Here is a 27,622-nt window from a genome sequence, read left to right on the forward strand (position 1 = left end):
GACAAGGGACAGGGCTGAGAGTCAGGAGAGCAGAGTTACATTCCCGCTCCATCAGAGCTCTGCGCTGGGCAAATCAGTTGCCTGTTGACCTAGCTGAGTTGTCTGGAAGTTTTTAGCTGCTGTTCGAAGAGTGCTTTGAGAGCTTCCCGAGGAAGGATTGCAGGAGATTGCTCTAGGTGGCACAGCGTGAAGAGGTGACATGGCTATGTCTGGTTTGGTTTCGTACAACGAGGGCAATGTGCATTTCTTTCGAGGAGAGTAAATTTAGAACTGTTTCTGTTCGTTTCTTGTATTAAAAATTCAAATCTTAACAACTGTAGTGGGTGTAGAGCTAATAAAATGTTGGCATCACAAGAGCTGAGGTTGTCTCAATGTATAAATTGGGACCTCTGGTATTCAGAGTACTAATAAAGTAATTTGAGGTGCATCCACTCACAGACATCATTTCTGCTTCCTCTGTGGGCGGGTGTTCACATTCCAGGTTAAGAAAGCCATTTGTGTAAAATACAACCCGTATACCTTTATTCCAGAATAACGATGTCTGTGCACCTGAGCTAATCAGGAAGAACAGGGGCACCAAAAGCTTTAGCTGAGGCAGTGCAAACTGGCTATGCCTACTTCTTCCCCTTTCCGCCCTAGCCAGCAGATGGTTGAGGTATAGTTTGATTTTTCTCAATAAACTGAAACAGACCTTTCTTAAAGACAACCTTGGTGTCAGTACCAGGGGGCTGCACAGCTTTCAGTGCTGGTGTTTGAAATGCTGCTACAAGTTTGTGCGTAGACAAGGCCCAAGAGAGTTATGGTGGAGCTATTAGAAGGGGAAGTGATTTTTTTCTTGGACTGATTAAAATTCTTTGGGCTTTCTGTTTGTTTGTTTTTAAACACCTATTTAGCTTTTAATTACCATTTAAGAGAAAGGAAGCTGGTTAAATATTCAATACCTCCTCCCTTTCAATTAAGGTAGAACAGTACACAACGCATGATGAGGCCTCTGGGAAGTATGGAAAAACGGAGAAGAGCAGGCTCCGCATTATCATTTTCAGGGGGACTGGAAAGGTGAAACCCATCTGATTATTATTACCATTAACAACAATAACGTCGAGGCTTTTTTTTTGAACATCAAAAAGCAGCTTAAAAATGCAGTTTTTCTTTAAAACCATATGTGCTGGATTTTGCCTTTAAATACCTTCACTTTTCCCACCCTGTTCGGTACTTATATTGGGAGCAAGGATGGGGGATTTTCTAATAACCCTTTTCAGTAGCTTGGTAGGGAGGCTGCAGATGCCGGAGAAGTTATTCTTCATGCTACATGCCCTTATTTTCATCTTGATGCAGTTCTTTCAGTCCCAGCAAGTCGGCAGCTTCAAACCGTATGGCCCTGAAAGCTCAACCGAGCAAGTGGGAAAGAGCTATGTTACCACCATGCTCTGTGCTAGGATCTAATCTCTTCCCCTTTCTCTTCCTCCCTCTTGAAGAATCCGGTTACCTTCTGTCTGTGAGTCTGTTACCAGAACTGCCCATAAACGTTTGGAAAAGAATGCCTCAATTAAAGAAAGTGATAGCAAAAATATACTGGTATATATTATTCAAAAAATAACCCTCCTAAACTTAAATTGTTTCTTTTTTGTTTTTTGCGTACCCTCATTCCTAGTTTATCTAACAAAATACTTATTTTGTTATCAATCCTGTTTAAAACAAAATTATGTTAACTTAAAAAAAAGACCGTTTCACATTATGGAAAGACCTCAAACCACTGCCCCAAACCTGATGTATTTTTCTTCTTCAGCTTGCTATTTCTTTCTGTGTGATGAGACAACTTACTTGTAGAAAACACTTTGTTTATATCAAATATCATACACAAATGATTTTTTAATCATTCTGTTACATAAACAGATTTTTAAAATGGAATTGCTGGCACCAGTTCTCAGTTGTGTAAACGTATACAACTGAATGAGTGGTTGCTTTTTTTTTAAGGAACAAAGAGATAGCGATGCTAAAATGCATAGCTATTGGATATGTTTCATATATTACAACTTCAAGGTTTACTGGATATAAGAATGCATTGATTTTTAAAAACAGAAATAAATATTTTGCAGAGAGATTTCTGACTGCATATAAAACAAGACTTTCCAATTCAACTTTAAAATTAGCTTATTGTGATGACCTGCTATCAAATGCTTGGTGACAGTACGAGTTTTTTAAGTAGCAGCTGTCTTATCTGTTGTGTGGTGACCTATTCAGTGCTATGGCTTTTTATTTTCACAAAACCCCAGGTTATTTCTTCTATGATTCTTTCTTGCAGATACATAAACACGTTAGTAGCTTTACATGCCTGTTTTTCTTGTGATTACTCATCAGTAGACTTAATTATATGTATTTACTGGCTGGACTAAACCAAGAATTAGTCCAATTAGTTCAATAATTAGTTACTTACCAAATATTTTCTGGATTATTGAGAGTCCATTTCTACCACAGCTGTAAATAATAGAAAATCTCCCATTCATTTCAGGTAAAGTGGTATTTTTTCTTTTAAAAACCTTTTTTTTAACGGCTTTTTGTTTCAAAACCCTGTTCATAGAAATTAGTCAAAAATGTCACAGTTGCAGAGGATAATGAAAATAACACCTCCTATCAGGAGGTTCATATTTCAGCCAGACTGTCGTCCAGGTGAACTTAACACCTGGTGAAGATTTTATTTATTTATTTTATTTGGAAAGAAAAAAGTCTGAAAAAGTAGCATGCATGTATCTGGAAATAGTAAAATTCTGTTAGCTATAAAATTCTTTACTATTATACGATGAAGAATCCTGTGAGCAACCTAAGACAGAAACCCCTGTATTGGTTGACCTCAGAGGTGTATCCTTTAGATGCAAATGCCACTATTGTCAATTTTATCTCAGCTGGATATAAATTATATCCAGTTACAACAAGCTCATGCCATGAAGCTCTAGAAGATGATAAAGACAAAGAGGCTGGTGCAAAAAGGATTTTGCCTGTGGATTTGGGAGCAGGTCCTGCCCAGCTAGGTAGCTTCCCGTTGTGAAGAGAGGAGATGAGACTGTTGAGAAGGCTCTGCCCCTTTCTCAGCTTGCTCCTGGTCATTCTCTGATAAGACCATCTTCTGAGGGGTTTGAGTGACAGTGAGAGGAGCTCTCCCAGGTATGGAGGAGACAGGTCTTGTCTGCAGGAGGCCGTGTGGTGTACTTTACTGTACACCATATACTTTACTGAACTAGATACAAATACAAGTCTTGCAAACATTCATGCTGCGCACGCAGAGATATGTAGATGAACCTCGGTCTTACTCTTTCTGTGTATTTTTTTCCTCTTTTTTTTTTTTTCTACAGATTCTCTGAAGCAGTTGCATAGTAAGGACAATACTGATGAAAAGAGGTATCAGTAGATCAATAACGTTTTTCTTTCTCTTTTTTCAGGTGAGCACACACAAGAAACCAATTCACCTCATTCACTGAAGAAGGATGTAGAAAACATGGGGAAAGGTAAAATGAATAAGGGCCTCTTACGTTATAAAACTGCTCTTTGTTTTAATAGAATATGAGGATAATAGGGGGCACTTTTGTTCTGCACCATATTTTAAGCTTGTCAAGTAACATATGAATAATATATGGACCTTTGGGTGGATATAATTGAGATTAATGCATATATATCAATCAATACATGACACTGTAATATAATACTTTAAAATAATATATTACATTGATTTATATTCATGGCTTTCTGCACAAAATCTATTGTAGGTCTATGCAACACTTTTTTTTTTATATAACTGCTAAAATATTTTGTCTTATAGTAATGAATTGCTCTGCAACTGTTCTTTCAAGAATTATTTATACAGATTAGCAAAACCACTTTTCTTTTCTCTTTGTTAGAGGAACTCCAGAAGGTTTTGTTCGAACAGATCGACTTACGGAGGAGACTGGAACAGGAATTCCAGGTCTTGAAAGGAAATGCGTCTTTCCCAGTCTTCAGTAAGACACACGTCTGTGGTTTTGGTGTTATTTGTGGGTGGTTGTTTGTTGTCAGATTGTTAAAAGGGGAGAGGTGTGTTCTCAGTTGCGTTGCCAGGATCTTTGGCTTAGCTCTGCTGAGGTTGGTGGCTCTTCTGTTGTGGCTTTTTGGGCTGCCCAAGCAGGCCATTTGTAGGGAAAATCTGAAGCTGGATGTCTATTTTGGTGTATATTCTACTCTTTTTGAAAACACCAAATACAGTGAGTAGACGGAAATATGTCTGGGGCTTGTTGGGGTACAGCAATGTCAGTGGTCTTAACCAGCTTCTTGGAGGCTTTTGAAGCCAGAGTGCATCATAGTCACCTGTAGGTGTTTCTGGCTGATGCTGGAGAATTGGTTTTGCCTGTGTCAAAGGAGTAGAAAGACCTGTTTGGATTTTTCCTCTTGAGATGGGCTATTTGAGATGGCCCTTTCAGTACGGCTGGTGAGCGGGGTGCTGCTGTCCAGGGGCAATGGAAATTGCTGGGCGTGTGTTAAATAAAAGAAAACAAAATGGGCGCTTAGTAGGGTTTTCGTGAAGCTGTCAGGAAGTTGAACTGCCTGCGCAAGGATATGGAAAAAGACCTATTGATAGAGGCCTTTTGGATTACACTGGCAGCAGCAGGGGAAAGCATGATTCCAGGAGAAATCCCACGTAGATCAGGACAAAGTGAGGGCTCTCCAACATGCGATGAATGTAGCGTTACAGAGTTGGAGTGCTCACGGCATCTCTGTTGTTCTCTGCCCATCTGTAACACAGCACCACAAGGAGATCAGTACAGTCATGCAGGCTTCCCCGTGCCTGGCTGTGACGGCTCTGCAGCTGCCTGCCCAGACAGACCCACCAGTTCAGTATTAAATGCAACCTAAAATAAAAAGCGTCTTTGCACCCGCCTTTTGCTTCTTCATGAAGTCCAAAGGAGGTCTGACAGCATCTCCATTCAGTATTTTCCTAATGTTGATGATGTGAAGATTTTTTAAAACTTTGAATTTTTGAATTGTTTTCCTGTGAGACTATATGCGGATAGAGCACTGCGGAGTTACTTGACTCACAGTAAGCCAAGATAGATACATTAAAACCTTCCCAGACTAATTGTCAGGCTCTTCTGCCATTTGCTAATTTCTCTTAACTCCTGCGTGACTGAAATGTTTGACCAGCGCTCAATGCAAAATGCTGTCGTGCTGGTTTATCATCGTTTCTTGAGGAGTTCAGGAACTTTCTGTTTTGTTAGTCCTCCAAGTTCCTTCATAAAAACTCCAGGGACAAAACCCAGTATTGCCAGTACGCCTGAGGTAAGTCAGTCAACCAAAAACCACTGCTGCAAGCTGAGGAATGTTGCACCTCCCTGGATTGCAGGAAGAGGTGGGAACACAGACAGCATTTTCCTATTATTTAAAGAAAATACATTTTTCCCCTTTCTGTAGCATCAGATAGGGTAAGTTCAGGGAAGCAAGGAAGTGTGAGGACTCAGAAAATGACTCCATCTTTAGCCCAAATATCAAAAGATGTAGACAGCTTCATAAATAAAGGAGAGGAGCTGCCTGAGGTGATACAGATATTAATGAAAGAAGGATAACCTCATCCTTCAGTATAGATTCAGTCATTACTTGGGTTTGGGAGTGAGGTAATTTTCAAATAATTTGTGTAGATCAAAACACTGATGTGTGGTATTGGCGAAATGGCATCTTGGAGTTTTGCCATTCAGGTCACTCATTTATCATTTTGTTCTTCTACAGTAAAATTAATGCTCTGTCATTGCCATGTAAATAAGCACTGCAATTAAACCACATGAAATACAATTCAAATAAAAGAAAACAACACGTACGGCCGACCAAGGAAGTGGTGACTGTATACTGGCTTGAAAAATATGTGGTTTCAATGTACCACAAAGTAGTGGTCAATTTTCTTCAGGATTAAAATAGAAAACAGATAATGTGCTATAAACAATATATACAAGTGACCGTAAAACCTATTTACAGATTTAGATTTACCAAAAAACCACCCCTCCTCCACATATAATAAAACAAGAAAAAGGGTCTTTGCGAAAGAAGTAAGTGTAAAATCCAAGGTAAGTGTGGTTTCTTCTCTAGAGCAGTATGTGTTCCAGCAAAAGAGATAGGGTCTGTTCCAGGCTCTCGCTGCTGGACAGGGCTGCTGCTTTAGGTCAGATATTAGAAACTACTTGTTTTGCCAGGTTTCCTGAGTTGCTACCTGCCTATGGTGGTATTGGATAGGGAGGAGCTAGGGAGAGATCTGACTAAAGGAAAGTGGAGGTAAAATTAGAATTATATTGATGGATTTATCATGGCTTGGAGACACCTGAGGCTGTGGGAGGGAGCGAAGAGCAGGCAGGTGGCAGGCTTTATATCCCAGTCTGGCTCACTGCAGCATTGGGCTGAGTGGCCATGGGGACTGGATCTCTGCCCATCCATAAAGCTTCTGAGGACAAGAACACACTGCCAGCGTCATTCTTGCTCCCACGGGTGGGGATGGTTCTCCCTGTGCTTTGCGCTGTCTGTGGGTAAGTAAGGAGCCTTTGGCTTTTAAACCTTCTCAGCCTTTTTTAAAAAGGAGAAAACTCATCCCTGTTTCAGCAGGGAGCCAATGTGTGAGATGTGGAAGGTAATGGTCTGTCTCTCTAGAAAATGCTCCTGTCGGGTTACCTGGCGTTAACTTGAAAGTCGCCTTTTTTTGGGCCTTGTATTTGGAACTGAGCACACTTCGGGTGTTACATGTTGCTAGCATCAAACCACCACCTGCAGCAGTGCTATGTTGCAGTGTTGTGGGTAAATGGTGTTTGGTTTCCACATTCTCCTCATGGAAATCATTGTTAAATGAGAACTGATCTTATTTGCAAGCTCATTTAGCAGTACTATGCTGCATGCTTCTCTCTGGCTTCTTGTACCTGCTCGAAATGTGGCCTGTGATAACTTATAAAACAGCAGATCTTGTCTTCTGCTGTTTGCACCTTTATTTTTTATATTGCTATTGTACTTGAAAGCTGCAGATGAGGTTCTCCTTTGCCTGTAAGATCTCTCAACGCAGAGGTCACTTGAAGAAAACAAAAAAAGATCAGATTATTTGAAGACAATCAAAGAATTTGCTGTCCTGCTAGAAATATGTGCACCGGTGCACAGCTGACAGCATGTTCCCCCAGAACCCTCCGCTGCTTTGTACATTTGGTGTCGGCTGGCACACATTTTGTCCGGCTGCATTTAACAATGTGGTAATGAAATGGCGGTGCTGTAGTCTGGATAGTTAAAGTATTTAATTTTCTGTTAAGAAAACTATTTAAATATTCATATCTTTTCTCTTGGGTATTGCTTATGGCTTTGTCTGGAAGCATTCAGACTCATAAATGCTACTGGAAAAACCACTATCCTTACCATTACCACCCCATTTCTACTGTGAGCTTGGACATTTGCAGTGCAGGAATGAGCAAGATTTCTGAGCTATTTGTTCTGAGAGGCGATGAGCCTGTGAAGAGGCAGTCGAGAGGAAAGTGTTGAGAAGGAAAATTTCTCCATGTAGCCTTCTCGGAGTGAAACTGGAGGACCTCAGTAGTAGCTAGCACAGATCTATCTGCCTTTAGTGACCAGGACAGGAGGTGGCCACCTTTTTATACTGCACAGCTTTTTGAGGCTAGGAAGTGAGGAATTGCAAACGTGCTTTATTTCTGTCAGCTTCTTTTTCTGATCAAGTTGGAACAGAGGGAATAGGCCGAAAAATTCTGTGGGCATTTACTTGAAACCTGAAGAAATTTATTAAGATGTTGTAACGTCCTTTTCTATGTGGCTGTGCTGGATCCTGATGGTTTCAGCCTTGCAAATTTTCTCGCTCTTTCTTTGTTTCATTGCTATTTTCTTGTTGTCCTGAAGCCCCTTCTCGCCTTTTAAACAACAACTTGCTTGTCATTCAGGGAGGGCAAAATTCTTGTGCGAAAGAGGACAGAGCTCTGCCCCCTTGTTCTTTCTTCTAGCCCCTTCCTATGCCCGCACGTGATGGGGACATCTCCCCTTCCACACAGGTGAGGTACATCCTTCCTCTCCACCGTATTGTGCCACAGCCACTCACTGCCTTCCAGCTCCTGCTTTTGGGGTTGAGAAGTCGTGGCAAGGCCGTGCGCCTGCTTTGGGAGTGGGTGAGCTCCCAGCACTGCAGCAGCACACAGAGTGTTAATAGGAGCCGCTTGTTCTTACCTGGGCTCAAATCTTTCCATTGCAATTTAGGTGTTTCTGCGACTCCCGTTACTGTGCTGTAAGTATCCCACAGTCATTTAGTCCATTAATCCTCCCCACACACTTGGCAGATGAAGCAGAGCTATTATTCCTGCTTTACTGGTGATGAAGGGAGGTGTGGAGAGACACACGCACGTTGTCCAGTAGATCAGGTATTGAACCAGGCTTTCTGAGTCCTGGGCTGGCATCCCAGCCACTAGTGTGACTATTTAACTCTTCTAATTATTAGTAGTAGATAAACCATTCTGGCTGCCTTGGCCTTGTTGTGCCCTTCTCCAAGCTCTCTCCAGGTTGACAGTGCTGTGTGCTGAGGTGCTCCATGCTGTTTTCTGTTGGCATTCCGCTTGCTGCTCCCGTGGTCCAGGACAGGCTTGTTTCCTGGGTCAAAGTGATGTTGGCTGGAATGGGTTTTCTTTCCTCTTCCACTTAATAGTCCATTGTTGCACCTAGGTCTCCACCATGCGGCAGCTCTCCAAGCTCTTAGCTTCTTGTCAATAGTTTTGTTTATATTTTTCTTTTCCCCACCCTCCAACAGCACTGTTATGGAACACAGAGCAGAAGTTAATCTTCTACCTAATGGAGTTTTGTCTGAAATGGTTACTGAGGAGGAAAATAAGGGAAGGAGGAGTTACTGGGGCAGGAAGGCTGGCCTATGCTGTAACCCAGCTGTCCAGGATCTGTCTTTCAAAGACTTTTTCCCTTCTGAGTTCCATGTCACTGTTTATGGAGCTTTAGTCTGAGTTTTGCCCAAAGCTGTCACCACTATGTTAAGAACTACAAATCAAACCCTGCATCCTTGAACGCCTTCTGTTCTCCCATATTGGACATCCCTATTGATGTCAACAGATTTATGAAAAAGCGAAGAAGAGCAGTTTTTGCTCTTCTCAAGTGTTGGTAAAAGTTTGACTAAGGACTGCAGAGTTTGGCCCATTGAGAAAATCACTGTGAGAATGAATGCTAGCAACAGAAACTTAGCAGCTTGCATTTACTAATTGGGGAAATAACTGAATCTGATTTTTCCATGGTTTTTCAGTTGTCTACAGTGTCTCCTACTAGAGAAGAAGTTCTTGTTAGGCATGTGTTTTAATTGGGTGAAGGGCTTCGTAGTGCTTCACAGTTCCTCAGTAGTGATTGGGTTTGATTTCATTTGATATATATGAATTCTGCTGTTTGGTCTCTGTTTTAATTAGTGCACCTACTTCCTTTCCCCTCCCCTTACAGATAATTTTCAAGATCAGATGAAGCGGGAACTGGCGTACAGAGAAGAAATGGTACAGCAGCTACAAATTGTAAGTTTGCCTTCTCTGCTAAAAATACTACGAACTGTCACTCTCTTTTTTTTTAAACACACTCCTACTTTTCGTTTGTGAGCCATGCAGATGTACTGTTACCAGGCTCCTATTACCTTGTACTTAGCAAGACCTAAGCATGCAGTTCTCAGCTGGTTTAGAGTCTAATTACCTGGAGATTTACTTTCATACAGTAGCCAGATGGGTCTTCGTGTTTCAACTAAACAAAATGTGTTGACTCAACACCGAGAGGTGCTTCTTCAGAGAGAAACTGGAGGACTGAATCAGTAAACCTTAAGCAGTTAAATGTTTCTACCTTGTATGAGTTGCCGCGGGGTGCATTTCAGCCCTTAGTAGGGAAGCGGCGTGAGGCCAGCTTCTCACTAGCAAGTAAACCTTAGGATGTGTCCCTTTCAAATTTCAGCCACTAGAAGAAGTGCTTTACTCAGCAGTAAAGGATCGAGTTACCAAAACACAGTTCAGTGCGGGCACACATCGCTGTTTGGTCTCTTGCTTGTTATTTTAAAATCAGGAGGGATTTTGCGTGTCTGCGTTAGTGCAATTCTAGATCATTGCATACAACTGTGCTGTTTTGAAAACTTGACATACTTAATCCAGCACAAGCAAGGGGTGGAGTACATGAAGCTGTTTCTTACTCAGATACTGCTTAGGGTGCTTTGAAGAGCAGGGCATCGTAACGAATGGGAGGTTATCAGCTAATGCTTGTTTTGCTAATGCTTTTTCTGTGACCAGTCTGACATTATTCACAGGGTTTTTTTGAGGTAGGCTTGCCAGATATCCCCACTTACCTGAATCAGCCCTGTGCTTAAGCATCTAAATTTTCCTTGTGCTTGTCATAGACCCTGGTGTGGAGAAGGCATTGCCCAGCCTTCTGGTACTGTCATTTCTAATTGATGGGTTAGGACATAAAAATAAAGCTGAAGGCCAGGATTGTCAAACTTGTGCACCTCTGTTTAGAGGCGTTTAGGAGCAGCCTTATTTTTAGAGCTACTGAACATTCCTGCTCCCTGTTCCTGCTGACTTAAGAGATTTCAATGAGAGATGGAGGGTGCTTGAAGAAGGTTGTTTATGGAGGAAATTCAAGGCCAGAACATCTTTGGAGGTTTTTTGCTGCTGCGCCCCACTCATTTCCTTTAATGCGTCCAGTTGTCACTTGGTTCGCCTTTGTCTCTTGGTGCCAGGCAAGGAGTTTGGCTTGATCTGTGAATTGCATTGTCACAGAAGATGGTAATTAGGATGCCATCCTGAAAAGTACTTACTGTCCTGCTTTGGACTTGAGGCAGGTGACCTCTCTGATTCCTGCTGTGAAGCACATTTAAGCACAAAGTTTGTGGGCCCACTTCAGTCTTTATTTCGTGTGTCAGCTGATCTTGGAGCTAAATAACTCTCCCTTCCAGGGAGTGAATGGATCATCTCTGCCGTTCACTTTGTGGCCCAGTTGTGAAGTTGTTTCCAAAACTGGATATCCCAGCCCTTCAGTGAGTCAGCTGTGGTGGTTTTTCTGATTTACAACAAGCGGAGAAATCACAAGGTTCAGTGTAGTGTTTTTTTTCGAGCAGGAAGAGAAATATGCTCATGTAATTCACACCCTTTTCACTTACTGATGCATGCTACAGAAGGACTAGTAGTCATTTAGCGATTAAACAGAGCTGCCTCAGTGTACTTACAGAGAATAGTTTCAATGTGTAATGTACTGCACCAACAACTCAGGACCTTTTCCCTCACTGTGGCTGCCTGATTTTAGCTGCCATTAATAGAAATGTTGTCTAATCATCAGTAAGTGTTTGTGTTCACATTTGGGTATCCCTCCCGGTATCCGAGGCAGGTGGTTTGTCAGTGAGACTGGTAAGAGGTGTTGTGCATATGAAGAACTGAGATGACTGCTGCAAATAACCAGTGTATTTGTTTAAGGTGGGTGCAGAAATCTTCAGTGGTGTTTTGGTTGATAACTGAAATGGAGTCAGCACTTTTGATGTGATAATCCCTGCGGTTACTTTGAACCATTCATGTGAATATATTTTGTATGGCTATATCTAGAATTAGGATTATTGGGCTGAATGTGCTAATGATAGAACTCCTTTGGTCTTCTTGGGTTCCGGCATGGATGAATTAAAGCTTTTGGTGCAGAATACACAAAAAAGCATGGTTACTTTTAATTTTTTGTTTGTGGTTTTTGTTGTTCTGTTTTTAACAAGGGTGGTTCTTTGTCTTGTATGTACATGGGACGCTACACTGTTGCTTTAACAGAGCTGCCCATGCCTAATTTTCTTGCTAACGCTGAAGCACAAAGAGAAAAGCAGAAGTGTTTAATGCATGTTCATGTCTTAGTTTTACTTACGGCTTCATGGGTGTATACCTTTGTAGTATTAAACTCAAAAACTACTGATATAATAGCCACAGAACTTGGATTAATTGCTTTTATTTTACAAACAATATAAATGCACAGAGTCAGTTTCTTTTGGCTTTTCTCACCACTGAAGTATTATACAACCTAAATTCAGGCCTTCAGTCCTTCCTGAATACTTGTGCATGATCACGAAGGCATCTCTTCTAACAGTGGGTACCAGAGGCAGGTTTTGCCCTGATGATGGTTTCACTCACCCTCAACTGGAGTGCTTCAAGCTGTGTAACTGGGGAGTCAGATTTTAAAATAAACTGCCTGGGAGTGTTTAGTGTGTCAGAGACGTGTGGAATACACAACCTGAAGCTGAGCATGAAAAAATTAACCAGATAAAATAGTATTTGAAAACTTCCTAGTGCGAACACCCACTGTAACCTGGCTGTTACACAGAAAGGACCTCTGGAAGGCAGTGCTTTGTGCCCCGCCAGTACTGAACAGTGAAGGTAATGCTTTTTTCCTCGCAGTTCTTGGGTGACATTGTGAAACTGCAACGCAGAGAGGGCGATGGTAAATCCCCACGCGTGGAGGGCAGCCGCGCTGAGTGGGGTGGCAGCTCCGGGGGGCGCTGGCGTGGGCTCCGGCTGCCCTCTGCCGCTCCCCGGCCGTCACTGCACCCGCAGCGCTGGGAGGGACGTGGGTCTAACGTTCTTCATTAAAAGCCTCAGTTAAAGCAGTGTTTAATCAATGGGCTTGTATTTTAATGCTCTGTCCGGTCCAGACTTTTAAACAAAAAATATTTATGGCTTCCTGAAAGTCAAGAGTAAGGCTCAGATCACTGGGAGAACAGAGGGTGGGTCCTTTTCTGTTCCATCTTCTGCGATGGATGTTAGTTTCTTTAGACATAACCCAGCTTGGCAGGTGGCTGGAGCAGTGGGACGTTGTGCGACCACCAGCAATTTCTGTTAAGAAAGGAGTTGGTCAGTGTCTGGAGCAGCTACTAGGAAGTATCACAACCTGTTTGTGCCAAGCTCTCAGCCAAGTGCCAGGAAGTAACCAATCATTGTATTTAACAAGAAATTACTTAAATCACTGAATGTATTTTTCACTGCATCCTCCTTCGAAGTGCTGTCTCCCAAACTGGCTAAGTACCATGTGTGTACTTGGAGGTCATATTTTACTTCAAGCATGGATCATCTTGCTTCTGTTGTTAAGCTATACAGAAAAGGCCACTGAGACTAAATCTCTGCCCAGCAGGCTGGCGTAAGTTCTGACAAGGCACATGTGGTACAGCCTCAGAAGAGCTCACCTGCCTTTAAAGTTGTCAGTTTCTGTCCAGTGTGACCAGAATTCATCTGGCAGGACAGCCCACCCAGCCTAACAAAGTACTGAGCCAGCTCCTGCTTGAGCTTCTGTTTCTGTCTGATATTGTCTTCTGAGCAACTGTGTTAGTGGATCAAATCTAAAAAGCATGAACTTTCTTCCTATCTGCCTGGTGTGAGAAAAAGATCAGAAGTAGCATTCCCAGCATGACGATTTTTATCCTTTTATGTTTTTGTGAACCCCTCTGAAACATTGCCACAGAAAAGTAGAACACCAAGCAGCAAATTTAAGCTCCTGCAAACAGGCTAGCTTTTCTTAATTTTCTTTCAGGGTTCCCTTACAAGTAGTTTGTTCCCAGGAAAAGCTATGGTGGTATTCATCACCCTGCCAGTGTGGTTTAGGGAACTAAGATCGGGTAGCGACCAGTCCCTCTAGTTTTATACAGGGCTAAAAGGCAGCAGGTCTTTGAGACATGTTAGAAATGTGAATTACTTAGGCAGTCCCTTGTTTTTCCAGCTCAAATGGAAACTGGTTTGGTTTTTTTTTTTTTAATTTATTTATACTCTCATGAACTGAATTCCACCTCAGTAGTCTAACTTTGGGCTGATAATAACATTCAGAGCTCAGAACTGGATCCATCTAGAACTCCGCTGACGTTCGATGGCCTTCTACTCTTGGAGCTGCTTTGAATCAACTCTGTTCTTCAGAGGCAGACAATAAAATAAATCGGGAACTGTCTACCTGCAAAATTGATTTCTATGTCTGCATCATCTTTCATCCTGATCTTTAAAGATTCACAAGGAGTGTTTAAAAGAGGAAAAAAATTCTACCATGTGGTAATGTTGGTAGATCTTTCAGAGGTATGAGATCATGTTCCTCTGGGTCCTACTGTAATTAAGAAAACCACCTGTAGGTTTAATTCCTATTTTAGGTTGTATATGGAAAGTAGGTGCATTGTACAACTGATGGTATTCATTATACAAACAAGGAATATCCACATTTTTATGTGCAGAGACCTTGGTCACTGCATGCCTGTCACTCCATATTTGAAAAGTGGAAATAGGAAATAGCAGCACTTTATTGGGGTTTCTGTTTTGGTCCTCTGCTTAAAGTGGTCCAGCTAGATTGATTGACCTTGACAAGAATGTTAGAGGCAAACATCAGTTCAGCAGAATGGCTCCTGGATTTCTTGAGCTGCATCTTCTGCTGAAGTGCCTGTCCACTCACACTCAGATAATAGCAGGTAAAAGGGCATTTCTGGAACTCTGTGTCTCCTGTGTCTTGCAGACTCCAAGGCAAATCTCATCACCTTGCGCACCCAAAGCTAGATTGGTGTTTATATTTTTTCTCATTAATTTCTCCTTCTGTGCTGTTGCAGTTGGGATGACACTGCAGGTCTGTTTCTATATATTCTGTTATCTTCATTTGATTTTCTGGTGGAGATCCTCTCCAGGTTTAGTGGTACAAATTGGGAATATGTCCTTTTGATGCCAAAGGTAGCATACGCATCCCTGACTGCGTGCAGAAAAGGGAGCTGTCAAGTACTGTCCTCACCAGAATTTTATTTGCCACTGCCTGCTTTTTTTAAAGACAGGTGAGCAAAACTTGCACCTTGACGATGCATCTGGGTATGCCTTGGGTTAGTAGGATGGAACTGTGCCTCTTTCTCCAGTAAATTAAAGTGTTAAAGAAAAGGAATGCCTTCTAGGACTAATGGTTATTAAAAACAGAAGTAAAAGCTTCCTTTCCTTTAGAATCTGCAGAAATTCTGATCAAAAATGGATTTGTATGTACCAGAGAGCCACAAGCCAGCCTCTGCTATGGCCTGTCTCTGTTGTACTAGTGTGCTCCAGTATTAAAAATACATAGGGGAGAGACTGCATACTCCAGCCGTGACTCTCTGTTGCCTCGCATCCTGTGCAGACCAGTGCGCTGCCATGAGCACGTGCCACTGCCCACCCGGGAGGGAGGAGACTCTGAACTCAGCCCACACAGCTATAAATACTTGCTTAGGGCAATAGCAGAGACTCACCCTCTAGGGCAAGCTGGTGGCACTTCCATTCCTCCTCCAGCTGTCAAAGGCTTAGCGCATGCTTTTTCTTAATCCCACGCATTGTTCTATCCAGAAGCACCATGTGTGCAGAGACTGTAGTTTTCCAGTGGCAGTTCAGCTGCACATCTGTCTCCTTTCCTGCGTGAATATGCTTTGCATTTGAAGGGCTGTCTTGGCTGGACAGTGCTCTGACTGAGGTCTCAAGTGTGCTCTCTGGAAATGAGAATTGTTTAACCAAACACCTGTAGATACACATCAGATAATAGTGCTGTGGGTACTGAAGATTCCCTCTTCAAGCAAGAGAAGTCAGGGTGATGTATCATTGTGTACCCTGCCTAGAGATGGGATGCAAAGGTGAAGTCTCCAAAAGGGGTGGTGTACAGAAGCTTCTTTGTTGTTCAAGTGTAGCAGGGATCAGATGTGCGCTTTAGAAAGGAATCCCCAATCCCATCTGCGTATCTATGCTTTCGTTCATGTTGTGGAGCTGATTCTGAGCTTACAAACTGTATTTTTTCTGGATGAAGCAAACAAGGATGTGTTCCAGAAATGCACATAGGAGTGGGCTCTAGCTCCTAACGGGTGACCAGTACCCAGGACCAGACTAGAGCTAGCCTGAAGAAAAACCCCCAAGAGAAATGCAGTATGGACACTGGGTCTTTCTCCTGCACCCTACAGATCTGCTCCCATTGCGATGTATTTCCTATTCCCATGGACTTAGTCATAAAAACCAGATCACCTGCTACTTAAAACCAAACTCTGCACTTCTGTTATCGCTGGCAGGACTGAGGGCCGTGCATTGGATCTTTGTGTCCACTTGAGGGCCGATCCTACCCTGCATTGCAACAGTCACCGTGGATGTGCAAAAGGGGACTGGATTGTCATGAAGAGTCCTACATACTATTCCACTGCAGCCCTGGAGTTACCAAATGCTCTTCCAATGACAAAAGTAGAAGATGACATTGGAGGTGATTTAACTCATGAAGAAAGTAGTCATTTCCCTGTTGGACACCCACCTCTCCCAGTTTCATTTATTACTAGGAGGATGGGTAAACCAACGCACATTGAAAAGGCGCTGATGTGCCAAATATAGCAGTGAAGTGGATTAAGAACAGTTAATTTCTGACAGAACGTACCCCGTTGTATTATCTAGGTCAGCACGGCTTGGGAGGTGTCCTACATAACTGGCGGCCATGCAAACCGATGTTGCCTGTTGGCTGTTGTGATCAGGAGAGGGGAAGAAGGCAGTCGGTGGAGCATCACAGGTCTTGGCTGAAATGTGCTTATTCAGGCAGTTTGTGGCTCCCTTTCGAATCTGAACCACATGAATGGGTGATCAGGTAAACAGTTTCTCTGCATGCTCCTCTCTGCCGCAGTTTGGAGAGGAGTTCTCCAGCCTTCATGAGCATCATGCCCTGGAAGGCAGCTCTGTTTGAGGACTCCGTTGAGGGGAGAGCTCTGGTTTTTTTGGGGATCTGGCAGCAAGCTTCCTGATAGCTTTCAGGTTCTGTGAAGGGTAGGGCTTATAAAAGTAGTCAGACAAAACACCTGGATCCTGGGTCTTTTCAGGTCATCAGTGGTTTGATCTCTCAGTTCAGACACGCCTATTTCCCTTTTCCCAGGGCTGTGCAGTGGGGGAAGTGGCATGCCCTCATGAAAGGGTTCTGCTGTCATTCATCCAGATGTCTCATCTTTGCAGACACTGCTGCTTCCTGGGGCAGCTGCTTTCAAACATATTGACCTCCTTTCCTAAGAGATGAAAGGGTTAGCTCCTGAGCTGTAGATGCTCCTTTCCGCTCACCCTGAGCCTTCCCTGCTCTTTTCCTTATTAAGGAAGGCAGGGATGGAGAGAGAAGACTCTGTGGATACTGCATTTTACACCAGCCCAGAGACACACTGAGCACAACTCACACAAATGTCCTCAAGCACTGTGGGCGTAATGTAATTAAAACCAAAACAGGAATGCACATTAGGTATATAGTCAGTGGATATGGGTGTAAATTCACATGCTTCTACTACGTTATTAGGTGTGCAGGTACTTGAACTCTGTGTATTTGCCTGTCTGTTCCTTTTGCTGGTTGTCCAGGTAAAGGCCTTGCCCCTGACTTCAGCCCAGCCTATTTGTCAGGTTGCAATAATGTATTTGACATTATTTGTGAATATATTCTGGAGTGCCTGACAGCAGAAGCAGGTCACCTCAGTGTGCAGCAGCACCTGGGAGTGTAGGGACACAGATTTCCTGATGCCAACCTGAATTTCTCCAACAGACCTTCCAAAAGGCAGCATAGAAGAATAGTGAATTGTAGTCATTTGGATTCCCAGCTGTGGAGAAACTCAGTCCAACTTAGTTGCATTCCAGAGGCCCAGCATGGAAAAAGAGCAGCCCCGTGCTGTATTCCCAGTAGCCAGTGAGCACATCATCCCACTTTGTTTCTAAATACAACTGTGTCCCTAATATGCCTACGTTCTCTGTTTTTCTTTAATTATTTTTTCCACTTCAGTGGCTTCCCTCAGATTGGTGCAAGTCAGAGATAATTACTACGAACTTTCTGATTATGGTGATACAAATATATGAAGTCTCGTACTCCTAACCTGCTGTCTTTGGGCTGTCCAGAGATGAGTGTTTGTTCCCTGCTCTGTTACAGACAGCTGATTTTTTTCTTCTCACCGGTAGCAGAATGGGTAGTGGCTTTATTTTTTTCAGTAACTAATATGAACAAGACCGGCAGGGCAGGGATGGGGCCCCTGTGCTCGGCCCTGGGGAGGCCCCACCTCGAATGCTGGGCTCAGGTTTGGACCCCTGGGGACAAGAAGGGCCTTGAGGGGCTGGAGCGTGTCCAGAGAAGGGCAGCGGGGCTGGGGCAGGGTCTGGAGCACAAGTGTGCTGGGGGGCGGCTGAGGGGGCTGGGGGGGTTTAGCCTGGAGAAGAGGGGGCTGAGGGGAGCCCTTCTCGCTCTCTGCAGCTGCCTGAGAGGGGCTGGAGTGAGGGGGGGTCGGTCTCTGCTCCCAAGTCACCAGGGACAGGACGAGAGGGAACGGCCTCAGGCTGCACTGGGGGAAGTTTAGGTTGGATATTAGGAAAAACTTCTTCACCAAAAGGGTTGTCAGGCCCTGGCACAGGCTGCCCAGGGAGGTGGTGGAGTCTCCATCCCTGGAGGTGTTTAAAAGAAGGGTAGATGTGGTGCTTGAGGATATGGGTTAGTGGTGGACTTGGCAGTGACAGGTTGGTGGTTGGACTCATGATCTTAAGGGTCTTTTCCAACCTTAACAATTCTATGATTCTATGATAAGACATGAGGAGACATATTTTACATTGGATTTTAAGATCTGTCTGTTGGTTTAAAAATTTCACCATTTTATTTCTGCTTCCACATTCTTGCAGTTTTGTAAAGAGTTCAATCCTTTAATTCAAGGCACTGTTCCCTACAATGATGTAGGGGGGCAAACAAAACCTTTCATTTGCAGGGATTCCAACTTGGATGTCTCGTTAGCCAAACCTTGGCATAAAGCCGTGGCTTTGTTTCTGTGTTGTTGCAGATTCCCTATGCAGCAAGCTTGATCAGGAAAGAAAAGCTCGGCGCACACCTCAGCAAAAGCTAAAGGTGAGCTTGTGAAAGGAGAATAGATCGTATTCTGCCTGGCCCAGCCGTCGTGTTTTAATTTGCAGGCACTGCCAGAATTAAGAGAATCATTCTGTTGCATGATGTTACTGATTCTGGTCTAAAAGCTCTGTCTGTGGAGGTGTGGTGCTACAGTCTAAAGCTGATAACTGACACGTCACACAAATTATGAGGCTTCGCTGGGGTGGGACGTACCATTGGGTGAATCCAGGCCCAGTCGCTTGAGCTGCACTTCTGCTCTCTGGGGCTGGAAGGTGGCATCAAGGTCATGTACCTTTGGTGGAAGGAGGGAAATACCTTGGCGTTCACAGTGCAGTAAAAGTTGAGACACGGGCAGCTAGGGGTGGCTTTTTCTGCCTGTAATGGAGCTTCTCCAGCACCAGGAAAAAGCAGTAAATTTTGGCAGCTTTACAGAACTACACTGATACTGTCTTCTGTAGTTCAGTCTCCTGCAGATTCCGATTATGCTGTTGCCCCCGTGCAGGATCTTCCTAAACCCAAGACTGCATTTTTCAGGAGTGTTTTTTAGAAGCATTCAGTTAGAAACGCCGTCTCCATTCATCAGTGGCCTGGGAGATTCCAGCTTCAAGTGCTAAAGCCTTAACATTTAAATGACATTCTCTTTTTTTTTTTCCCCTGTGGTAAAACAAGAAGATTAGGGCTTAGAGACAGAGAGGCAAAAAGCCAGTAGCCCTGCTACTGTGTTATGCCACAAAATCTGGCTCGTGGATTCACTGAAAAAATCCCTGAGGCGGAGTAGGCGGATTAGAAAAACAGAGCTATTCATACGTGGAGACCTCAGTAACGCACAAAGCAGAGGTGTTCAAGAGAAAGTCTGGGGTGTTTGAGAAGGGTTTGATAGCATAGATGACAGAGGTTTGCCTGAGCTGTGGAAGAAGCCGATACTTAAAAATAAAAACATTAGGAGTGAGCAGGCAGTAACCAGATAACCAGTATCCATGGCCTCGAGCTCTGCCTACTGAGATAAGGAGATTAGTCTAAATGTCAAGTTGGTGTGTTTTGCCCTCTCATGCATACTTTCTTACTGACTGCCAGCATTTTCCAGTCAAGGCTACATTAATCTGAGCACTGATTTAAAATAAATTCAGTGATATTAATATCCTGAATAAAGCAGTGTGCCTCCCCAGAAGAGAAGCAGTGGGTCCTGCCCTGAGCGCCTCGTCCAAAGCGCTGATCTGCAATAGAAGTCTGCCTGAGGATGGCAGCATCAGATGAACAGCACTGTTCCCAGCATCAGGTTTTCATCGGCTGACAAACCCTGCAAGGAGGGTGCTGGCATCACAGCTACGAGCATTCCCTGCATATTTGCCGAGAGTGTGAAGGATGGATGCGTTTCTCGTGCTGTTTTTGTTTCCAGTGGCACACCATCCCTGCAGACAACAGGGATTTCTCTAAGTAGGCCCTAGTGCTTTTGAAAGATTAGCTGTTACTTAACTGCTAAGCTAAATCAGTCAAGCAGAGAATCACAACTATATTGTTGAGAAGCAATTTCAAGTCCTCAGTGTGCCAAGCAGAAAAGAGTTGCCTCAAGAAGCAGCGCGTATGCACATTCATACCCACGCAATACGCCGAGGGGGCGAAGACCCTCTGCGTTGCAGAGCAGCCGCTCAGTTAATGCTCTGTGTGTCTCGGCTATCCTTTGCTACCCCTGTTGGGGTTTGTGTTCCTTTCCGCAGCAGGTCTTGTTTAGTCGTAGTTTAGCCACTTGCAATTTGCACTTCATCTTTAATGTATATCCACATGACTCTGCAGGTACTAACTAGCAAAGTCTCAGAGGATGCTTCCGGAGCAAGTGACTTAACGTGTGTCCCATTCTCAAGGATTGTAAATAAATGTCGTAATTCTGTAAGGAAATCTCCAATTTGGGCTTAGAGTTGGTAATATTTTCTTTCTCTTTTCTTTTTTTTTTTTTTTTCAATTTCCAGAAGCACAGGGTCTTTTGCAGCTGTAACCTTGTAAGTTATAATGCACCACTCAGAAACTTGACTTGTATAAAGACTGAGAAAATGGAAGTATTTGGGGATTTAAAGAAAAAATAAATCGGGTTCCTGTGAACCCCAGGACAAGTGACCTCAAAGCGTCATGGACAACCATGTAAAGTAGAATGTAGCAGCCATTTATTAGTAAAAAGAAAACAACAGCAACAAAAAAAAAAAAAAATGCCTGTCCTGAATCTTTTTTGGTCGTACCAAAGTTTAAGTCTTTGTGTTTTTAGAAGGACTACTGAACTTGATAGAGAAAATGCTTTTGATGAATCGTACAGATAAGCTATGAAAGGAGCTGCTGATCCTTTCAACGCCACAAACACTGACAACATCTGCCAGTTCACCTTTTGCTTTTGAATAGTGATTGTTTTATGGAAAGAAAGGCGCGTCTTACGGGATGGGCCAGAACCATGTTTGGATGGATGGACAGACGGACAGACGGACGGATGGACGGATAGAGCAGCGTTAGCCATACATAGCGCTTTTTAAAAGCAGACTGGGGATTCTCACACCGCTCTCCCTCGGCCCCTTCCTACTCTGGTATTTTGCCTGCTGTATGAATTAAGATTGTACTCCTCTGGAAATATTTTACAATTTAATATTGAGTGTAATTAAGAATATAATCACTGTTATCAAAAAAGGTATTTAACTCTGTTGTAGTTTCTTTATCATTCATGTGGATAAAAAGTCTATAATAAAAAAAAAAAAAGAAAACTATGAGATAATAGTTGAGCTTTGCTGTAATTTAATGCTATGCTTACTCCACTAAAGAAAAGAACCGGGAAATTTATCCCCAAGAATACAGTTTTAGAAGTATTTTAATTCACAGACAATGTCTTGCAGTATTTCATGGCAGAAATCCTCTGCCTCTGGTAATTTAGAAAATGTTAGGAATTAGATGTAGTGGAATTTCAGGAAGTGCCTTGTGGATGCACAGACATAAAGGGAGACTTATGCCAAAGTCAGTTGGCTGTTAAAGACCGCAGCCATAGTCTTCCAGGTCTTTTCCTGATGATGTGCACCACCCCGGCTGCCAGGGCCTTCCTGAGTGGCGTCTGTCTTCATGCAGAAGGTCTCGGTCCCAAGCACGGAGCCATCCCTGAGCGTGCGACTGTGCAGATCGTCCACGCCGATACAGCACCACCAGCGTCTGAAAGCGCTTTCAGCCACCCCCGGCGTTTGGATGTGTCGCAGAGTTGCTCTCTCAACACTCCCCTCCTTCCCAGAAAATCCCTGGGAGGTTAAATCAGCTGGCTTTACGGTTCCTTGGTGCAGCCCGACAGGTCTGGAAGGCAGGGGAGGAAGGGCACAGCCTGTTTACGTGCCCTTCCCTGCGTAGTTTGCTCCTCTAGTAGGTGAGCTGACAAGACTCAGATTGCAAGACTCATTCAACGGGCAGCGCTACCACTTTTGTAGCTTGGAAAAAAAAGCATTGAAAGCGCCAGAAAAGCTGGAGCAGGTCAGACTGAAAGTTCATCTGTGCCAGTACCCTGTTCCCTATAGCAGATGAAAACAGATACTTTGTGAAAGCTTGCAAGCAGTTAGAGATATGTTCCCAGAATATTGTTTTAGCTTCTAATAATTTATGGCTCATGGGTTTTCTGATCTAGACACGATGTCTTGTTTTTAATAACCCTCAATAGATTTTTTCTTCCATGAGCTCGTCCAGTGACCTTTTTAAAGCCTAGGCACACTTTTAGCAGCTTACAGCATCCTATGGGAATAAGCCCCACAGCTTAAATACAGGTTGTGGCGAAAAAAAGCCAGCTTCTGATGTTTGGAGCTGCCACCCATTATCCTCATTTTATGCCCTGGGCTTCTGGTACCAGATGCGACGGGCCGCCAGTTGGCTCCTGGCAATCCTCGTTCACCTCCTCCGTGCCAGTCGTGATTTCATCGGCATCTGTCGAGCCTTTTAGGTTGCCTTTTTCCATGTTGAAGAGTCGTAGTGATCCCTCCAACAGAAGCCGTCCCATAGCTTTGTAGCCTTCACATACCTTCTCCTGATCAGCTATATCCTTTTTGAGATGGGGAATTAGCTGCGTAGAGTGTTCAGGATACAGGACACTATATAGCGCAGAGTGACGCGGTGGTATTTCCTGTGGTGAATGAACTTGACTGTAGTGCCACAGTAAAACATCTTACCGCTATAGAACAAAAATTTTGCCCAGGCATAAAGCAATATTGTTGCTCAGTAAGAAATTACTGCTCTAATGGCTTCTGAGTGCCAGCGCTCCTGGATGTGGTCAGGCGTGCAGAGTAACCTCTTGTCCCTCACCACTTGAGAACCAGCCTGTTCAGGCCCAGGAGCCGACACGAAGGATCTACAGCAGATTGATTTGTTTCCTTCTTTCTGCTCAGCAGTGTTCAGACCAGCACGTTCCCCAGTGACTTTCCACAGCAAGTAAGTAGCGCGTCCATATGCTGCTGAAGTTGTGAAGCTGGTGTTTTAAATACGTAGCTCACACCAATGACGGAAGGGATACGCAACTCTTATCTTTCAAATTGACCATTCAAACTTGAAATGTCCAATTTGTGCTTGGTTCATTACGCTGAACCCCCCCCCCCCCCCCCGTCGGGAAGTGGAAACACTGCTTGTCTGCTTTGTAACCCATCCGCAGACCCCAACTGCAAGTGTTAAGGTGGAGCATACGTCTCAGAATTCAGCATGAATGAAGTGTTTTGAATTAAAAAATCATCCCTCACGCTGATAAAGCTCAAGAACGTGAGCCTAGAAAACAAACACAGAGCAGCCACCGCCTAAACAAATCTATTTGTTAAACATGCAAGGAAGCTTCTTATCACCGGTTGCTTTTTGTTTGCTTTCCTCTTGTGCCAAAATTTGTACAGGTTAAAGTGATGAGGATCCCATTAAACGCTTGAGTCTCACAGACTCAGCCCTCAACATTTCCACCAGCTGGCGTCATAAAGGAAAAAAAAAATGCCGCCAGAAGATTTACCCAGTAGTTGACACGGTTGTATGTGCAGGATGCATGCCCTAAGGCTGTGTCTGTACACACCTGCCCCTGTCCTTGAGCTCAGCTATGTAGTTAAATCGTCGCAGTGGCCCTGGCAGGGTCGCGCTGGAGCCCGCCAACGCCCCGGGGAGCAGATCCCAGCACAGATGGCGAGTCACCCCAGGCAGAGTCTTACCCGACGTCAGTCTGGATGCGGCCGCCCCGAGCTGAAAGGTAAGGGTTTCGTGGTGTCAGTGCAGCTTTTCGGTGCCGTGTAGGAATGGTCCCAGCCACAGTTAATTTACTGGTATAGGATAGCCCACATTGGTGCTGTCCTTAAGATAAAATTAATGTTATGTTAGAGTGGAAAATAAACATTCAGCTTTTTTTGTCAACACCATTAAGAAGCCTGCATGGCTGACCAAATATTCAGCTGTTGCCACAAGAGAGGCAAAAGGTAATAGCTGCGTTACAGCTCCTAGTTCTAGCCTCTCTTTCACCAGAATCCCCTGAGAATGGCAAAACCCACAGCACAGGCTACACGCTGAGCTGTGATTTGACTTTTCCTGGATGCTTGAACGAACAATACATAGACGCAGAAAGCTCACTGGTGTTGGCAGTCCTTTTTTTCTCTTCAGCGTTGGGCTTCCACGAACTGCCCACAACACCTCCAAACTGCGTTGAGCTCTGCCCTTCAGGCACGGTGGTGCTTCTCCAGGACTTTTGACTTACCTCGTTTGCTTCTGAGGTACTTCAGCAGTTATTTATGTTGGTGAGGAAGCGCACCATGCAAAAGCATGAAGGTACGTGCTTTCCCTTGCTCGAGAGCACAGGAACAGGACTTCTCTTGGGACGGTGCTTTTAGGTGCCTTCAAACCATCTCCCTCAAAGACCCTTATTTATCTTTTGTTGACCTTGTTATGAAACGGCAGGTGAAATCCAATTAATCATGAACAAGTTATTTGAAGCAGACAGCGTATCTGAGCACTTACTGCTCTTGAGATCGATCATACCTATGAATAAATACCTTGATCATTATAAAAACCTATCTCCACATGAATAGGGCCCGTTAACGAAGGCGTTACAGTGAAGATTTGGGACTTTTGTCTGAACTGGGTGTGGCAAGCAAGATAAGGCTCTGCTAATGAACAGTAAATAAAAGCTCTGCACTTCTTTGGATTACTGATCAACTGTTGACTGTTCCTTTGAATTTTGTGTTCTGTGAGGGATTAAAGTTCATGCTTCCTCAAAATTAATTCTTCCTTTTTCATAATTTTTATGTAAAATTTCAAGGCAGTTGTGCCAAAAGTTTTGTATAAATTTTGTATTGGACAAAAAAAGCACCTTCTCAGCAAACCTGTATTTTTTAGGCTATATCAGCAAGGAATTAACAAAAACAAAGCCTAGCATTTGCTCTGATCCTTTGGATATCCGCTTTCACCCCACTGACTTTCAAAGCAGAATCACTCTGCTAAGCAAAACTGTCGGGAGAGCTCCTGTAGGACACCTCACTATTCTCCTATAATCTTCTGCAGCTCTTTCCTCTAAGGGGTTTGTCCATGGAATTTATGCCCAGATGAGCATGGCGGGGCGTTGGGACTAGATGATCTTTAAGGTCCCTTCCAACCCAAACCATTCTGTGATTCTATGGTTCTAAATGTGTTTTGACACAATTTTACTCAATTGGCTTGTATTATTCAGTACATTTTTGAGAGGGCTACTGCAGATGTTCGGTGGCTTGCAAGACTGAGGTCTGCTGAGTATTTAGTATCTTTTCCCCTCAGACCATGGTCTGAACACCACAGAAGTCAGTGAAGAGACTCCCGTTGACTCTGGTGAGCTTCGGATCAGACTTAAAATCACAAATGGGTTTCACAAAGCAATGTAGGTTTTGGTTTGAGCTTTCTGTTTTGTTTGATAACGAAGGAAAGCACTGGCACCTGCCCGAATATAAAGTCCTCCCTTCTTAGGAAGTCTATTGTGGCATATACAATGTGGGAAACATTTTTAACACCATGCTTGCTCTGGCTCAGAGCCAAATAGGCTGCCAGTGATGCCCTGGAGAAGGGAGAGGAGGTACTTGCACGCCAAGAGTCCTCCTCTATGGATGGTGCAAAATGGGTAAGTGGGGAGTGGCTTAACCAAAACCATACCTGGAGTATCTGCAGAGCTGTTCACCTCTCCGAAAAATCTAATGTAGTTCATTCACTGTTTTCTTATGCCATAGAGGAAAATTCACAGCCGTGGTCATTACCTAAATGTGCTCGGTGATTCGGCCTGTGGACATCTGAAACCCTGCTGAACAATCTCCTGGGGATTTGGAGAGGTGCTTTGGTCCTGTTTGATACTAGCAGCGAGGCAACAGGAGCCAAAATCGTTTTGCAGCTATTTATCTAAGCCCAGCAGAAAAATGTGTCAATCTCTATTGTTAGTTTTGAAATAGCTGCCAGTCTGGAGTGTATTAATGTGTTCTGTGTGAACCTATTAAGGAAAAAGGAGTCTCCACCCTAGAGCACCACTCCTTCTCTGACCACAAAGCACAGGTAATCGCATTTTTTCACAAGATAACTCAGTGCAGTTGCCAGCTCAGCTCTAGTCTGGCATTAAGGACTAGGGGCTTTTGCAGAGCAAAACAAGGTTCAGATCCATGGGGATGCAACTTCCCTAAGAGAGGCATGGGAAGAGGTGGGTGCTGCAGAGCAAGATTGATGATACCCTCCTGCCGTGAAGAACAGCTAAACCAGGCTGCAAGAAACACCAAAATGAAGCATGTTTGAAACCCAACGCTAAACTGGCCATCACCAATTAACAGCTCAACAACAGCTCCTTGAATTCCTACCTCGTTCCTTTCAGTGTGAAGAGCCAGGGTGGTCTGCATAACACCTGAAAAGCAAGGACGGGGCTCAGGCTTGGGGAGAGCACCCAAAGCACAGGGCTGCCTGCCCCCTCTGCTGGGGGAGACCCAAAGGCAGCACTCTTGGGACACGGCGTGTTCCTGCAGTGACTCCTGAACACAAACTACAGGGACAGTTTTGCCGGAGGAGTTCATGCAATCGTAGCACGCCAGAAGGTGTCCAGTGCTCGAGGGAAGCTCTGGCAGACCTCTGGGTGGCGTCCAGCTCTGTCTCCTGCTCCACCAGAAAGATCAGGAAAGGAATTGCTTAACAAAAGGATGTTGATTAAAGCCTCTTTTTGATCCACCTCCACACTTTATTGATTGGCTTTAAACGGAAGAGATTATTTTGCCCTAATAAAAACCACAGAGAGAAGGCGGCAGTCAACAGAGGCAAATGAAGCGAGCAATTAGTCTGGAACCCTGCAGACCAGCTGTACCTCCATGCAAGGCCTGATGGAAGGATCTCCGGCAGTCACAAGGTAATCCAGAGATTTGTAATCTTATTCTGCTCTAGGTTTAAATCACCTTGTCTTATTTTCTTAACTTTTCTTTCAAAATGAGGGACGAGACTGAGGTGCTGCTTAGGACATCTTACTGATGTGACAAAAAGAGATCGTATCACGGGGGGCTGGAGGACTCTGTAGTAAGCAAGTGATCTTCCATTTTCAGTAACCCTCAGCCCGGCTCTCCTTGCACCAGGGGAAATTTCATGTGAGATCCTGGAACAGCCTCTGGGCCCGTATTTCAGTTTATTCACAGACATGCACACATGCGCTAATGGATAAGAGGCAAAGCCTGGAGAGTTACTTAGCTATAAAATTATGCTGCCTGGTTTTGCTGTCCAAGCATTGCAAAAGCGGGAGTCGTTGCAGATC

The 27,622-nt window shown here is 43.9% G+C and overlaps 1 protein-coding gene across 1 annotated transcript in view; it reads left to right on the forward strand.

The window, feature by feature from the left end:
* Positions 1–21,589, forward strand: part of SKOR2 (SKI family transcriptional corepressor 2) — a 29,001-nt gene extending 7,412 nt beyond the window's left edge. Inside the window, 5 exon segments of the mRNA XM_064438203.1 lie at positions 3,435–3,500; positions 3,891–3,989; positions 9,469–9,536; positions 18,806–18,870; positions 20,835–21,589. Of these exon segments, the coding sequence (XP_064294273.1) occupies positions 3,435–3,500; positions 3,891–3,989; positions 9,469–9,536; positions 18,806–18,868 (296 nt within the window). The 3' untranslated portion in view covers positions 18,869–18,870; positions 20,835–21,589.
* The last annotated feature ends 6,033 nt before the right edge of the window (positions 21,590–27,622 follow it).

The sequence above is a fragment of the Phalacrocorax carbo genome, chromosome Z, assembly GCF_963921805.1.
Source record: "Phalacrocorax carbo chromosome Z, bPhaCar2.1, whole genome shotgun sequence".
Lineage (NCBI taxonomy): Eukaryota > Metazoa > Chordata > Aves > Suliformes > Phalacrocoracidae > Phalacrocorax > Phalacrocorax carbo.